The sequence below is a fragment of the Helobdella robusta genome, assembly GCF_000326865.2.
Source record: "Helobdella robusta unplaced genomic scaffold HELROscaffold_117, whole genome shotgun sequence".
NCBI classification, from domain to species: domain Eukaryota; kingdom Metazoa; phylum Annelida; class Clitellata; order Rhynchobdellida; family Glossiphoniidae; genus Helobdella; species Helobdella robusta.
The window spans coordinates 39,238-55,026 of record NW_008703650.1 but is presented as its reverse complement, the minus strand read 5'-3'; the positions used below and the strand labels follow the sequence as shown (position 1 = coordinate 55,026).

At 35.7% G+C, this 15,789-nt stretch overlaps 2 protein-coding genes across 2 annotated transcripts; one reads left to right on the top strand and one right to left on the bottom strand.

Moving 5' to 3' along the window:
• Positions 1-5,650: 5,650 nt before the first annotated feature.
• HELRODRAFT_183736 (hypothetical protein) lies at positions 5,651-7,830 on the top strand (the record flags this gene model as incomplete). Its single annotated transcript, XM_009013322.1, has 4 exons — positions 5,651-5,823; positions 6,131-6,226; positions 7,033-7,242; positions 7,665-7,830. The coding sequence occupies 4 exons, from the start codon at positions 5,651-5,653 to the stop codon at positions 7,828-7,830; spliced, it is 645 nt and encodes a 214-aa protein (XP_009011570.1).
• Positions 7,831-8,772: 942 nt separating this feature from the next.
• Positions 8,773-14,324, bottom strand: HELRODRAFT_104861 (hypothetical protein). The gene is made up of 8 exons (XM_009013321.1): positions 14,215-14,324; positions 12,963-13,085; positions 12,415-12,578; positions 11,267-11,606; positions 10,820-10,949; positions 10,181-10,307; positions 9,883-9,993; positions 8,773-9,656 (listed from the first exon to the last, which is right to left on the bottom strand). Exons 2-8 carry the CDS (start codon positions 13,081-13,083, stop codon positions 8,955-8,957), a joined length of 1,695 nt encoding a protein of 564 aa, XP_009011569.1. The 5' UTR covers positions 13,084-13,085; positions 14,215-14,324; the 3' UTR covers positions 8,773-8,954.
• Positions 14,325-15,789: the final 1,465 nt, after the last annotated feature.

Genomic DNA, 15,789 nt, shown 5'->3' with positions numbered 1-15,789 from the left:
TCTCCAATATTTCCATACCCGGTATGTAACACCATCTCTGCTGCCTCCAATGGGCGTTTGGTGTTTGGCGTTTTCTGAGTTAACCAAGATCTATACCCAGTCCATATCTTTCTCCTAACTGTGATATGGCCTTCCATTCAAGCTATAAGTGCGGGACTAACTCGTTATCTTCTTCGCACAACCTGCATTTGTCATCACCTGTGAGACCTAACCGTACCCTCTAACCTCTCAGTGGCAAATGATAACATGTTTGTAAACAACTTGGTTCAATTCTTGTCCAATTTTTCTTCGCATAGACTGATTTCACCTGTATATACCTTTCTGCATATTTCATGCTGTAGAGCTTTCTTTGTTGCTAACATTTGTTTCATCGTTCTTTCTTATCATTCCTTTATTGCTGATTATGCCACATAATTTTCTGCATCTTTGTCTTTATTGGCGTCTGACCAGCAGTGACCTGGAATCCATGCCCCAGTTAGCTTTTTTTCTTGTGATTCCAGCCTGCTCAGTGTGTCTATTAGTTTTATGATGTCTGGGTCTTTATCATCACCATATGCTTGACTTAACTAGTTACACAACATTGTTCATAGAATAAAGTCCAATGCAGGGTTGTGGTATAGCCGTTTTGAGGCCGAAAGAAGAGCTATGGAGCTGGGTTACAAAAAGGATATGGAGCTGGATATATATGTATATATATATTTATTTAAAAATATCATAGGTAAATCATCATACGTAAGAGAGATGGATGATTAAATAAATAAAAAGACATAGAGAGAAAGAAGAAAGAAAAAGAGAGTAGTAAGAGGAGTGATAAAAGAGAAGAGGAGAAGAGAAATGAAGAAAGAATGAAAATAAAGAAGTGAGCGATAGCAAGAGAGAGAGAGAGAGAGAGAGAGAGAAAGCCGGAGGCGAATGGCGTTAGTTAAGTTGATGTCGAACAATTAGACACACCTCCTCATTCGATCTATTTCCGTTTAAAAGTGAACGATAATTCAGTTAGTCAGCAGATGGTGGTGATGATTGTGTGTTTGTCTGGTGCTGGTGTCATGGATTGACTATGCTGGGGGTGACGATGATGATGATGATGATGGTGGTGGTGGTTATGATTACGTTGTGATAATGATGTTAGTGATCGTAATGATGCGATGTAGAAAATAATGGTGCTGGTGGTCATAAATTCGATTGTGGCGTTTTTGGTGACAAGGGTAATGTAATGTTGATATTGTTAACTTTCGGAAATATTTATGTCGGTTGTGATAGTTATGATGTTGATGATGATGATGGCAATGATAATGTTGGTAATGACGATGATGGTTAAGGTGGTGATGTTACAATATCAATAACAACAACAGCATCAGCAGCAACAACAACAAAAGCAGCAGCAACAACAACAGCAGCAGCAATCGTTGCAAACCTTTTTTATTCCAACGTAATAAAGTTCAGACCGATCGGCTTTCCTACAAGCATAAACTACTGCTGCTCCATCGTAAAATGAAACACCAACAACAATAACAACAATAACATAAACAACAACATCATCAACAACAACATCATCAACAACAACATCATCAACAACAACATCAACAACAACATCATCAACAACATCATCAACAACAACATCAACAACAACATCATCAACAACATCATCAACAACAACAACAACATCATCAACAACTGCAACATCATCAACAACATCATCAACAACAACATCAACAACAACATCATCAACAACATCATCAACAACAACAACAACATCATCAACAACTGCAACATCAATAACAATATCAACAACTGGAAAACAAGAAGATCAACATCAAGAACAACAACATCAATATCAACAATAACAACAACAACGTCATCAACAACAACACCATCAACAACAAACACCATCAACAATAACATCATCATCAACAACGATAACGACTTCAACTAGATAAACACCAAGAACATGAACAACACTAACAACAAATCCACAAAAACATTAACAACATCATGACCATCGCCAAACAACAACAACAACAACAACATGACCATCGTCAAACAACAACAGCAACGTCAACCACATAAGAAACAACATCATAATCTGCAGCGTCAAAATATGACATCAACAAATGTTACTTCATTTAAAGGTTAAAGAAAAATGAAAAAAAAAAGATGACCGATGATGACAATAAGGTTGACATTGACAATACAACGATGACAAAAACAATAAAAATTTGCTTTTTTTTAACTTGAATATAACTTATTGGCTTGTTAACATCCAAGTATCACCACCGTCAGCAATACATTATCAGTAACGGCAATACTTTTTTTGCCTAGTAGAATTGTTGATAATGAGTTTATGAAAGACTTGAAAAAATTAAAGGCTTTCGATTTTATTGTTGTCCAGGGACCTCCAGACTTCAAAATTCGACCCTAGGTATGAATATTTATTTTTGTCTGCTTTAAACATAATCAATCGATCGAGTCATTAATTGTTAAGAAATCATTATCATGTTAACAACTGAATGCTCTGACAAACAAATTAACAAAAATAAAAAATAACTTTGAAAGTTAGCAGACAACAAAATAAAAACTGCCTCAACAACAAACACAACAATTGTATCAGTGACATTAACAAGCCCAACAACAACAACAAACAACAATAACAACAACCAACACAATGCAGGCAGATGTTGGTAAGTGAGCACGTGACCAAAGACACTTTATGTGACGACAACTTCTGAAGCGCTTAAGTTTTAAGAGTGTAGCGTGTAATTTGTTACGTTACAAGCGGGATTCAACGAGAACGAGATTCGAATGTTTATGTGCTACTGTTCGACTGTCCGGATGTTAATGACGATGATGTTGATGATGAAGACGAAGAAGATGATGATGATGTTCATGGTGATGGTGAAGACGAAGAAGATGGCGATGATGTTGATGATGATGAGGATGACGAAGATGATGATATTCATGGTGATGATGAGGTAAGAGGAATAAAGAATTAGTGATACGTACCTATTCAAACATGTACTTAGGTATTTTTATGTTCTGCTTGCTCAGTCACAAGTTTGAAAGTACACATAAATACACATACACACATATACAAACAAACATGCAAGCATAGACACACACATACAAACATACAAACATACACACACACAGACACACACATATAAACGCACTTCTGGAAGCACATCATCATATAAACAGGTATCCAGCCCTCAACAAGATATATTGACAGGCTTATTCAAACACACGTATGCAAATTAATTTAAATACCAACAACTACGTGTATATACATGTATGTATGTATGTATGTATGTATGTATGTATGTATGTTTGTATGTATGCATGTATGTATGTATGCATGTATGTATGTATGTATGTATGTATGTATGTATGTATGTATGTATGTATGTATGTATGTATGTATGTATGTATGTATGTATGTATGTATGTATGTATGTATGTATGTATGTATGTATGTATGTATGTATGTGTATGTGTATGTGTATGTATTTATACACATTGTATACACCGAAGCACGTGCGTTTACAAATGTATGAAGAATGACCAGGATACCGGTAACACGGACATATATCAAATAGGAATTCACTTAATGTGTGCTTTAGAAGCCATATCATCTTACTCACTATTTGTTGTAGGCGTGTGTTTATGTCTGTGTGTTTGTGCGTGTCTGTGTGTTTGAATGTTAGTTGGTATGCTGGTCCTGTCTATCTACTTGTTTGTCTGTTTGTCTGTCAAATAGTGAATTTGGCCAAAGCCGAATGGCCGAGTAGTTGGTTTGAAGCGAAAGCCAAAAACCCTCAATTTAAAAAAGATTATTATTTTCTAAAATGAAAAACAAGTTGTATAAGAATACCGTTTGCGAATCGTGCTTATCCAACAATTCTTTATCGAGATTATACTCAATCTCCTGTTTAAATTTAAATGTTTTGACTGCTATGATGGCCAATGTAAATTTTTCGTTAATAATAATCAACATTCGGTTATTGGGACTAAAAATGGCCGAAGCTTAATCTCAAATTTCAGTCAAGTATTCCTCAGACCGAGCGTTCGGTATATCTCTACTTTGCCTATAAGTCTTTTGTTTGTCCGTCTGATTGCGTCTGTCTGTTTAACTGTGTATCTGTTTGTTTGTCAATTTATTTGTGTTTATTTGTTTCAATGTTGGTTTGATTGTTTGTGAGTTTGCCTGTTTCTGTGTGTGCTTGTTTGTCTGTGTGTATTTTTGTTTGTGTCCTTGAAAAAAAGAAGAAAGGAAAAAGTGAAAGAATATAAAAAATGGAGAGAGAAGAGAGCTGTAAGTGAAAGGGAGAGATAATAAGGGAGGGAGAGAGTGTGTGTGTACAGAAGTTAATTAAGCCAATTACCCGCTACATAAATTGAACTGAGACGCATCTACGAGCAGAGAGGGAAGCCGTTGGTGATGGTGATTATGCTGCTGGCGGTGGTGATTATGATGATGATGATAACGACGGTGATGATGATGTTGATGATGCTGCTGGCGGTGATGGTGATGATGGTGATAGCTGTTGTGATGAAAATTAAAATGATGGTGATTGAGATGAGAGTTATACCACTAGCGATAATAATGAAACAAACTGGTCTGATTTTAACTATCAAAAGTTTTTGAATAATTTTTAAATCAATGAAACAAAACTGTAATTGTAATTGAATTGGATACGATGGTGGGGTTGATGTTGGTTATACTGTAAAGATTTTCTCATAAATTTCACCATGATATGTTAGTTGCCAGGCGTGCGAAACTTTTATGTTTGAAGGCACCACTCAAAATTAACGGTTTTGCACCATGGTTCCACATGATAATTTTTCATTGAATATAAAGTTGAAAAATGTATATATTCAACAGATGAGGGATAGAATAGTTGAGCGAATGATGGATAAAAAATGAATTCTATATGAAAAAAGAATGAGTAAATTAAAAATGAATAAACGAAAGAATGAAAACATGAATGAATGAACAGATGAAGGAGTGATGGATGAATAATGAATGAGTGAAGATGGATGAATAATGAATGAGTGAAGGAAGATATTCAATGAACGTCATACTCTAATTCTATTACTAACTGACTTCCCTTGTCTACCTGTGCACTTTTCAATGTGCGTGTGTGTGTTGAATATATGTGTGTGTGTGTGTGTGTGTGTGTGTGTGTGTGTGTGTGTGTGTGTGTGTGTGTGTGTGATGGCGTGTCGGTGTCTGTGTATGTGGTGTTATGGTTGTATGTATATTTGTGCGTGATTATTTGTTTTTGTTTTTATGTCTGTACGTGCATGTGCATATATGATAAGAAATGTGTCTTTGCATCAGTGTGCTTTTAAATGTGTTATACTAACAGTCACACCACACTAACAACGGGGGGAGGGTGAAAAATACACACCCACCTCGGTCGGGAGAGGGATTTAGAAGTGGAGACCCTGAAGCCACAGAAAGTGGAGACGCCTAAGTATATGCACAGCACATAGTTTTCTAATTTTTCTACAGTTCTCTAGGATTCTGTAATTATTCATGGAAGCTGCTTATTTATAAGCGAAGGCTCTCAGTTATTATTTTATTTCATAGGCTATTCCATGTTTTGGAGATAGCGATTTTGTGAATGATTGACCAGAACGTCAGTCTCACATGCCCTATTTCAAATTTGTAGCTTCCTTCATCACCTCGCTTGATAAAACTTCACGAGAATACGAAACCTTAGGATCAGTTAATAACGACTGCATGTTGCTCTACAACTCTTTCTCGAAATTATCTTTAAAATTTTTTTATAGAGTTACCAACGTTGGAGTAATAGAATGCAAGTGTCGGTTTAGATTTATCGTTGAAAATCTTTTTCCTAAAAATTTTTATTGCCGAGAGATTTCATTTAAATTTTAGCTTTTGCTCCAAAACGAAAAACGAATATAAAAAGTCTGGGGCTTAAAATTGTGATAAATTTGAGGTAGAGTAAAAATCTGCATAGTATAAAGATATGGCAGAAATGGTGATTAATGTTAAAATGAATGTTATTACGTATTGTTTATTGAGTTTAGTTTATCGAGAGCTGTAGCTGATCTAGAGGCAGACCACAAAAAACAGAATTTAAAAATCATTCAATCACCACAATAGGAATTCGGAAATCAGCAAAAATAGATCACCAGTTTCGGCATTTCAAAATCACTCCACTGCTGCCAAATTTTTCTTCCGCCGGTGGCTTTATATACCGTAAGTACGAGGGAGTAATTATAAGCGCTACACTCACATGATTCAGTCTATGTATATATTTCTTTTTTTCCTGAGTAAAACCGAACGGGTCATGCATAAAATATTCATATTTTGGTTGTGTTATTATTAAAACAAGCCAGTCACGAAATGTCAGGAGTCAATGAAATATGATAAAGATGACGATGACGACGATGAAGATAATTAAAATTCAGATGTGTTGTTGTTGTGCTGTTGTAATATTGTTGCTACGTTGTTGTTGTTGCTCTGTTGTCGTTGCTGTTGTTTGTCATTCAATGTCTTGTGATGTTTTGTAATGTGATTTGAAAGGTTGTGTTGTTGTAATGCCGTTGTGTTGTGTTGATGTGTCAGTGAGTTGTTAAAATTAGTTGCGTGTTGTTGGCATAGTAGGTGAATGATTGATTGAATAATTCATTACCCCTCTCATCAGCACCATCTCCAAGCATTTTGTACTTTCACCAATCTTTTTAACAGCGTCACGCTATCCATTTGATCGTCATCATCACCATCCTCATCTTCATCCTCATCATCATCATCTTCATCAGCATCATCACCATCCTCATTATCACCATCCTCATCATCACCATCCTCATCTTCATCACCATCTTCATCATCCTCATCAGCATCAGCATCGTCATCGTCATCGTCCTCACCACAGTTATCATTGCGATTATTATCATCGTTGTCAGATATTTTTAAACATTATGTACGTGTGATATGCTGGCGTATACAGAAAATTAAACTAATAAATTACTCGCGGTGCATCGAAAAACCGTCAACAACAACAGAAACGACCTCAAAAACAACACTAACAACAACTACAACATTAACAACAACTACAACATTAACAACAACTACAACATTAACAACAACTACAACATTAACAACAACATCAACAACAACACAACAGCATCATCAACCCAGCAACACCACTACGGCGACAACAAATGGACGAAGATGACCACAACTTTATCACCGACCGGACACAACACAGCAAAGTGTGTTGATAAATAAAGCTAGAAAAGTGTGGTGACCACTCAAACATTCATAAGGTTACGTGAGGTGTCGTTTTTGGCACCCTCGCTTATGTTTAGAACCTTCCGGTAAGCGACTAACACATATCTATCTAATTTCTCTTCGTACGTTTAAGTTGCTACCTGTTTTGCAAAGCAATTTCTCTTTATAAAATTTGTATAGTATGAAACGTTTCGAGTGAATAAGAATGGTAATGGAGTTTTCGTACGTATAGCTGTTCAGATGGGCCAAAAATAATTCGTTTCATTCTATGTAAGGTAGTAGAACCAAGTTAATTTTATGCACGTCAACTTAAATTGACCAGTATCTTATACAACACACAACTACTCTTTTGCTCAACAACACACAAACAAACAAACGAACGAACGAACAACAAATGAACGAGCACACGTCCAATCCTGACCTCAGAACATGAACCTGCATTGAAAGACAATAAACAACGACACTTCACACGGTCGACAACACAACAGTACAACAACACAGTTAGACAACAACACAACAGTGCAACAACACAGTTAAACAACAACACAACAGTACAACAACACAGTTAGATAACAACGCAACAACACATTCACACCGTTACACAACAACACAGACTGCTTTGTGTTGTTGTGTAAGAAACCACATGCTATGAAATAAACATAAAAAAACCTACCCTTCAATACATGATCTGACGTGAATATTGAAAGCAAGAAATTAACACAAACAAAACTTCAACCACCTCCAAGCAAACATCTCAAAAGTACCCTTAAAAAACTTTTCCACCACAAATCAACATTCAGACATCCCTTTGTAAACTATTCCAGCTCGAACAACTTCAACCTTCTGGATGACAGCCTACATGTCAACGCCTTATTGATGTCATTATCACAATTACTACCTAACGAAATAACACTATGACATCAACAACAGCACAAGTATTTTGCGGATTATGAATAACAAAATCACATCAGTACGGATTACATGCAATCGTGTTAATGTGTTTAATTATTATTATTTTTACATTAATTATTTTATCGGTGGTTTACCATCCTTAACAACATAATTAACAACAATATAAACAGTGAAATAACAACAACAACAACATGAACATTAACATTAATCACATAATAATGACATACACTCGAATATATTTATTACAAAATTATTTTTTAAACAATTTTGTTGATTAATTTGTTGTTGATGACTTTGTTTTTGCTCTCTTTGTTGTTGTTGTTGTTGTGGTTTTTTGTTACGCTATTGTTGTAATTTTTATTTTTAATTACATTAAATTATAGATTACATAAACACACCACACCTGTACACACACATACACACACACGCGCACACACGCACACACACGCACACACTCGCATACACACGCACGCACACACTCGCACACACGTTAGCTGCACCATCATGTTAATGTTATGATGGAACGGAAAGTATGGAGACCTTAGAATCGAAAATTTCGATTTTTTTTTATTTTAAAGACACTTTTGAAACTTTGAAAATAAATAAATAATGGAGTTTTTTCATTCTTGAAAATAAATAAATAAACAAAATGGGATTACACAATCACAAAATTCGTTCAGGTAATGCTACTTCAAATTTAAAGACAAAATTATCGGTCATCATCACAGTCTAAATTAGTATCAACCAATCAGGTAACAAAGTTATTATTATCATCGACCAATCACAAACGAGCCACATCGTTGTTTTCATCATCTTCTTCACTCTCTGAACCAACCACATCCAAGTATTCGTCATAATTAATATTCATGACATCGTTGTTGCACACGGTACTATTAACAAGCATGTTGTTGTTGTTGTTTTCGTTTTTGTTGTTAGTGTAATTGTTGTTGAAGAATGTTTTAACACTACCATAATAGTTGTTGTTTGTTATGTTTGTACTAACGAGATTGTTGCTTTTGCTTATATTGTTGTTGTTGTTGTTGTTGTTGCTGCTGCTGCTATGAGTGTTGATGTTATGGCTGGCGTGTGTGCGGTTCAAATGATAAGAAGCATTATTATTACAAGGGCTATCAACATCATCGTTAGCAAAATCGCCATCATCGTCGTCTTCATCGTCATCATTCATTAATTTTCCTTTCTGGACGCTTGCTTCTAAATGTACAGTTGTTGCAGTTTTTTGTTGCGAATGTTGATAATGATGTTGTGGCTGAGGATGTTGAAGAAGACGATGATGATGTAGTTGTTGTTGTTGATGTTGTTGTTGTTGATGGTGGTGGGACTTCAGGTGTATGTTCAGTTCCTGCACGTTGTTGAACTGTGCAGCGCAGTGCGTACATGCGACCTTCACCTTGCTACTGTGTGTCCGACGCACGTGGCTGTCGTGTGCCGCATGGGAAGCGAACGCCTTGCCGCAGTGTTTGCACTGGCAAGTTGTGTCGTTGTTTGTGTTGTTGTTTGTGTTGTTTTTGTTGTAACATTCTTATGAACGATATCATTGCCCCAATCAGAAACAACATCATCGTCATCGCACTCATTGTTATTATTATTGTTATTATTATTATCACCTCATCATCCCAATCTTCACCATCGTCACCATCCACATGATCGTCACCATCATCGTCATCACCATCGTCATCACTATGACCAACTTTAAATGGCTTCTCCCCCGAATGCTGTCTGATGTGAGTTCGGAGGATGCTGGAAGCAGTGAAGGCCTTACTACAGTAGACGCACTTGTAAGGTCGTTCCCCGCTGTGCACCTGGCAAGTTTTGGAGGGTGTTGTAGAGTTTTGTAGGGCATTGTATCATTAACATGTACTAGATATCATCCAAGTATCGTACGACTATCATATGATATTACACTCAATCTTTAGCTATAGATACATATCCATATAGCTATAGATATATATCCATCAGACCAGCCATCAGACCAACCGACCGACCAACCCTCATATGTTTATTGAGACTGGATGACTGGCTGAAACTTTTTGAGCAGACGAGACATTTATGAGGCCTGTGCTTCTCATGAACGTGCAACACGTGGATGCGAAGTCTGTCTCTCTTCTCAAATGATCTGTCGTTGTGTGGTGTGGTGGTTGTCGCGTGTGGACGCGTGTCGTTTTCGTGTGGTTGTTGTATAGTTGAGTGTGGCTGCTGTACAATTGTCGTGTGGTTGTGTGTGGCTGTCATATGGTTGTCGTGTGTGGCTGTGTGTGGCTGTGTATGGTTGTTATTTGGTTGTTGTGTGGTTGGATTTGGCTGTCTATGGCTGTCGCATGGTTGCTGTGTGGTCGTTTTGTGGTTCTGCTATGTTCTGTGGCATCTAGCGTGATGTTGTATTGTTGCAAGATATGATCATGCCAATAGATGTGGTCGTTGTATTATTTTAAATTTGGCGTCCAGTGATTCTAGGTTACGTGACTGATTTGATATTATGAAAACATCATTGCAAAGACAACAATATCGGAACAACATCAGCAACAACGACAAAAACAACATCACGTGACCATCCACAACAACGAAAACAACATCACGTGATCACCTGACCTCCCACAACAACGAAATCAACATCGGGTGATCACCCACCTGGAGCACATGTGGCAGGGAAACTTCCTGTCTCCCTGATCAACACACCTGGTATACTTGAGATGCTTGTCTCTGTAGTACAGGTAGGCAAACACCTTGCCACACCTCTCGCACTGGTAGCCCTCTGAATCTTCAAACGTACGATGTAAAATTATTATTATTGTTATTGTTGTTGTCATTATTAATATTGTTATTATTATTATTTCTTTAGAATATTGTTATAACAATTATGCAACAGCGTGTATTTATTCATAAATGACAGTACTCTGTTCATCCTCGTCACCACCACCACCATCATCATCATCATTATCATAATCACATCATCATCACATCATCTTCATCATCATTATCATAATCATCATCACATCATTACTTTTATCTACATTATCATCACATCATCATCCTCTTACTTTCATCTACATCATCATCACATCATCATCCTCTTACTTTCACTCTCTTCAGTAGCATTCTTGCTTCCGCTTCCGATATCGGTTTCTTGAATTCTACCCTTTGAATTATTTTTAGCCTCCTTGCTATTGACATTTCTATTTTTAGTAGCCAGGGGAATTCCCATAAATTGTAGATAGCAATCATTATCATACCAGACGAGCAACTCGTGACCTTGACTCAATTTGCACGTGACCTCATAAAAAATGGAGCTCTCTCGTTGGTAGGCAACCAAGTTCTGCTCCCATGGAAACCTGGCACAATTTATGTAGGTCAACCAATTAGAGGCCGTCCCTCTGGCGTCGATGTAGTGACCTAATTGGCCATCCTCCTGAAAGATCTGATTAGTTGAACGAGATGTCAATCAATAATTAAATCGCTTTTAAAGAGTGAGCTGTTGTGCTGTACTTGCGCGCGTGAGTGTGTGTGCGTGAGTGTGTGTGCGTGAGTGTGTGTTTGTATGTGCTTTGTTTGTTTGCGTGCATGTTGTTTCACACGTGCACAATTTTGTTTTGAAGTCGGATGGTTTCTAAAATCCGAATGTGTCGTAGAGAAATCTTAAGAGAACAGAGCCTCACACGTAGGTAGGTTAAAAAATTTTCATCTATCCAGTTAAACGTCTTCCCATGTAGATGCACGTTATTATTCTCTTCTGTATTATTGATCCATACGTCCACACATTCCATCACCACAAACAATACGTGGCAGTAAATGACCAACAAGCACTTCGTTAAAACATGATGAAATTAAACAATTTTATTCACGATAGCGTAGTCCTTTATGCGTGCTAATTCAGTAGATTTTATAATAATTTGCATACCAATTTCAACATTCAATCACCAATTCAAGCGTTTAAGTACATGTATATATATATATATATATATATATATATATATATATATATATATATATATATATATATATATATATTTGTATAACCAGCACAAATTAAAAAACACTCTTATATACTAAGAATCATAGACAAACAAAAGTAAACAAACAACGTCACACAAGCATACGCATAAACAAACACCCTACACACAAAAACAACACACACACGAACAAGCAAGCAAGCACACACACACGAAGTAACAGGCAAACACACACACACACACACACACACAGGAAACCACACAAAAGCCACAAACCTCCCACATGAAGCTGTTGTCATCCTTGGACTTGATCTCGCTGGTGTTCACAGACTTGCCTTCGTACGGACCAAACCTGCAACCAACTTCGAAGGAACATCCGACATTCACAAACACACCACAGTGCACAATGCCTGATATTGTCGTTTGCTCGATTGACAGGCCTGGAATAAGATAAATAACATCAGTAACGACAACAACAAATCACAACAACAATAACGAATGAACAACAAACACAACAGCTGAACAACAAACACAACAACTGAACAGCAAACAACAATAACTGAACAACAAACAACAACAACAGAACAACAAACCAAAAATATAAACAAACGACAACAACAACTGAACTAACATAAACATACCGCAAACAACAACACACAACAATGAAAATGGCACACAAAAATGTCAAACAAAAAAAATCAACTATTGGACAACAACACCAATAGCACTAAACAACAACATCAACAAACAACAACAACAGAAAGCAACACCAACAACACTAAACAACAGCATCAGCAAACAAAGGAGAGAAGAGCAAAAATAACCCTCGGGAAGATTAAGTGTACTAGCATCATATTTATTCAATGTTGTGCTGTTGTTGCTGTGGTTATTGTTGCTGCAACCGTTGCGGTGATGTGTTGTACAACCGGATAATATACGGTCCATCCCTGTTTTTTTCGAAGAAATCTTCAAACTAAAACTCGTAAAAAAAATTGACAATAATGTAATCAGTATGCATGTTTGTTCGGCACAAGATCAATCACAGCGAATTCATACGCAGTTGAAATGCCAAAATGAATTTTATTATAAAATTCCCAATGTTAAGTCTGTTTTATGTTCATTTATTCATCTATTTATTTCATATCTGTTTAATTTTTTATGAAATAATTTACATTTTATACATTAAAAATACTTAATTATTAATCTCCTATTTAATTATACACCATACATACATCTGGAAACAAATGTCTCAACAAAAATCTTTTAATATTCTCGCTTTGCTATCAGCTGTAGAAATAATTCTTCATATTAATGTTAATTTTTCATCAACTATTCGCAAAACTAAAAAAAACTCAATTTTTATTTATTAAATATATATATATATATATATATATATATATATATATATATATATATATATATATATATATATATATATATATATTTATAAATTGAGAGAGAGAGAGAGAGAGAGAGAGAGAGAGAAAAAATTAAAACTTAATAGCCACCCAAAAATGAGAACTTCAGTATGTAAATATATATGAATGTTACAAGAACTAAGTCATACACTTACATTCTATTCTCTAAATTTTGAACCCTTATCTACAGGGGTCATAACATTAACATGAAGTCATTTTGGACAACATATGTATGGGATGTGACTAATGTAATAAGACATTAAATAATATTAATAATTATGATTATTACTATAAGAATTAATACATGTGTGTGTGTGTGTGTATGTGTGTGTGAGTGTGTGTGTGTGTGTGCGTGTAAGTGTGTGTGTGCGTAGACATACATAAGCATAAAACATATACACATATACTTAACACATACTCACACATCTTTCGTGGTACATACATATGTATTAGAATGTATATTACATCATTACATTAAAATCTGTTACGTTAACATCAGTAACAATAATCAATACTTGCAATAACAACAACTACATTGCCGAAAATGACAACAACAAAAACAAGCGGAGCCTCTATAGTAGCAAATACAACTCTAACAACTACAACAACAACAACGTCAACATCAACTACAACAACAACACACGTAGTACGAACTTACCATGACTTAGTTGTTCAATCCTTAATCCAGATAATGCGTGAATATACGCTTTGCTGCTGTTGTTGTTGTTGCTGCTGCTGCTGTTGTTGTTGCTGTTGTTGTTGTTGTTGTTGTTAACGTTCGCGTTAATTTCGTTGCTGTTACTTTTACAAGTAACAATTTTAACTTTTACAATTTGGTTGTCGTCGTCTTCGTTGTTGTTGTTGTTACTGAGCGTTTTGTTGTCGTTGTCCAACTTAGAACTGCTATAATATGTTTCACATAAGGATGGAGTTGATTCAATGATGTTGTTGTTGTCAGTGTCATTGTTGCTTTTTGTTGTTGATGGTGCTGTTACAAGACTGTTGGGGGTCTGTTGTTGTTGTTGTTGTTGATGATGTTGTTGTTGTTTGTGTTGTTGTTGCTGATGTTTATAATGATTTTGTAGTTTTGGTAGGGAAGATTTAACGTGATTTGAACTTCTTATATAGCCATACAAGGCCAGATCTAAATCTCGCTGTGTGAACTGTCTTCCCCCTCCAGATGATGATGATGTTGTTGTTGTTGTGGATGATGATGACGACGCTGGTGTTTCAGAAAAATATGATCATGACTTTGTTAATTTAATAACGTATATAAACATTTCAATATTTTAATTGAATATTATATGAAATTTTAAAAAATCCCAAAAATTCAGACCATATTTCTGATTATTAACTCTATAAATAATAATAATAATGATAATAATAATAATGATAATAATAATAATATTAATAATAAAACATCATAGTTACAACACAAAAGATTTTTTTTTACTTTTGTGTATAATTAGTTTCCCATTCATAAGTTTTGAATTGAATGGAATTTGTTGGGACAAATTGTTGGAATGTATTTGTTGCAATATGGCGGTGCTGCTGTTGTTTGTTGTCAACATGTTGCCAAACCACATTTGTTGTTGCTGATGTTGTTGCTGATGTTGAGGATGTTGTTGTTGTTTTAAAAGTTTTAATTTGTTGTTAAAGTTGTTATGTTGCTGTTGTTTGAAATGTCTCGACAACATGGATTTCTGTTGCATGAGCCAGAAATGTTGTTGCTGGTAATGTTGTTGGTATTGCTGTTGTTGTTGTTGCTGCTGCTGCAAAATGCGGCTTGATGCTTTTTGTGGTCCCATTGCCGGGAAGATGAATGCTCTGCCGAAGGATTTGAATAGATGCGGCGCTGTTCCAACATGGCTCAACGGAAACGCTTGATGAAAAATTTTGGAACGTTCCAGAAAGGTCATAAGGTCATTGGAGGGATATTCTTGAAATTGATGGCTGGAAAGAAAGTATTTGATTGGTGGATGGATGAATTTTGATTGATAAGCCGTCTTTGATTGGTTGATAGAGAAGTTTAAATGATTGGTGGATGGATTGTATCTGTATTGATATGTTCAAACTTAATCGACAATAAATATGTACAATTTTTTGTAACAAAACATTTACACGTGATTATCATAATGTTAAACTTAAAGGTGATTGCAGTGATGCCGGTTCGCTAATGATTGTCCAATGCTCCATCAACTTTTATGAAAAAAAAGTCAAAAATAAATGGAGG

Bases quoted from the DNA above. Each gene is read 5' to 3' on its own strand.
- HELRODRAFT_104861 (XM_009013321.1), bottom strand. From the start codon at position 13,083: ATGGACCGTATATTATCCGGTTGTACAACACATCACCGCAACGGTTGC. The intron at 10,950-11,266 runs GTAAGAGGATGA...GTACGTTTGAAG, and splicing joins TGCTACTGAAGAGAGTGAAA to ATTCAGAGGGCTACCAGTGC. The intron at 10,308-10,819 runs GTGGGTGATCAC...ACACAACGACAG, and splicing joins CCCTGCCACATGTGCTCCAG to ATCATTTGAGAAGAGAGACA.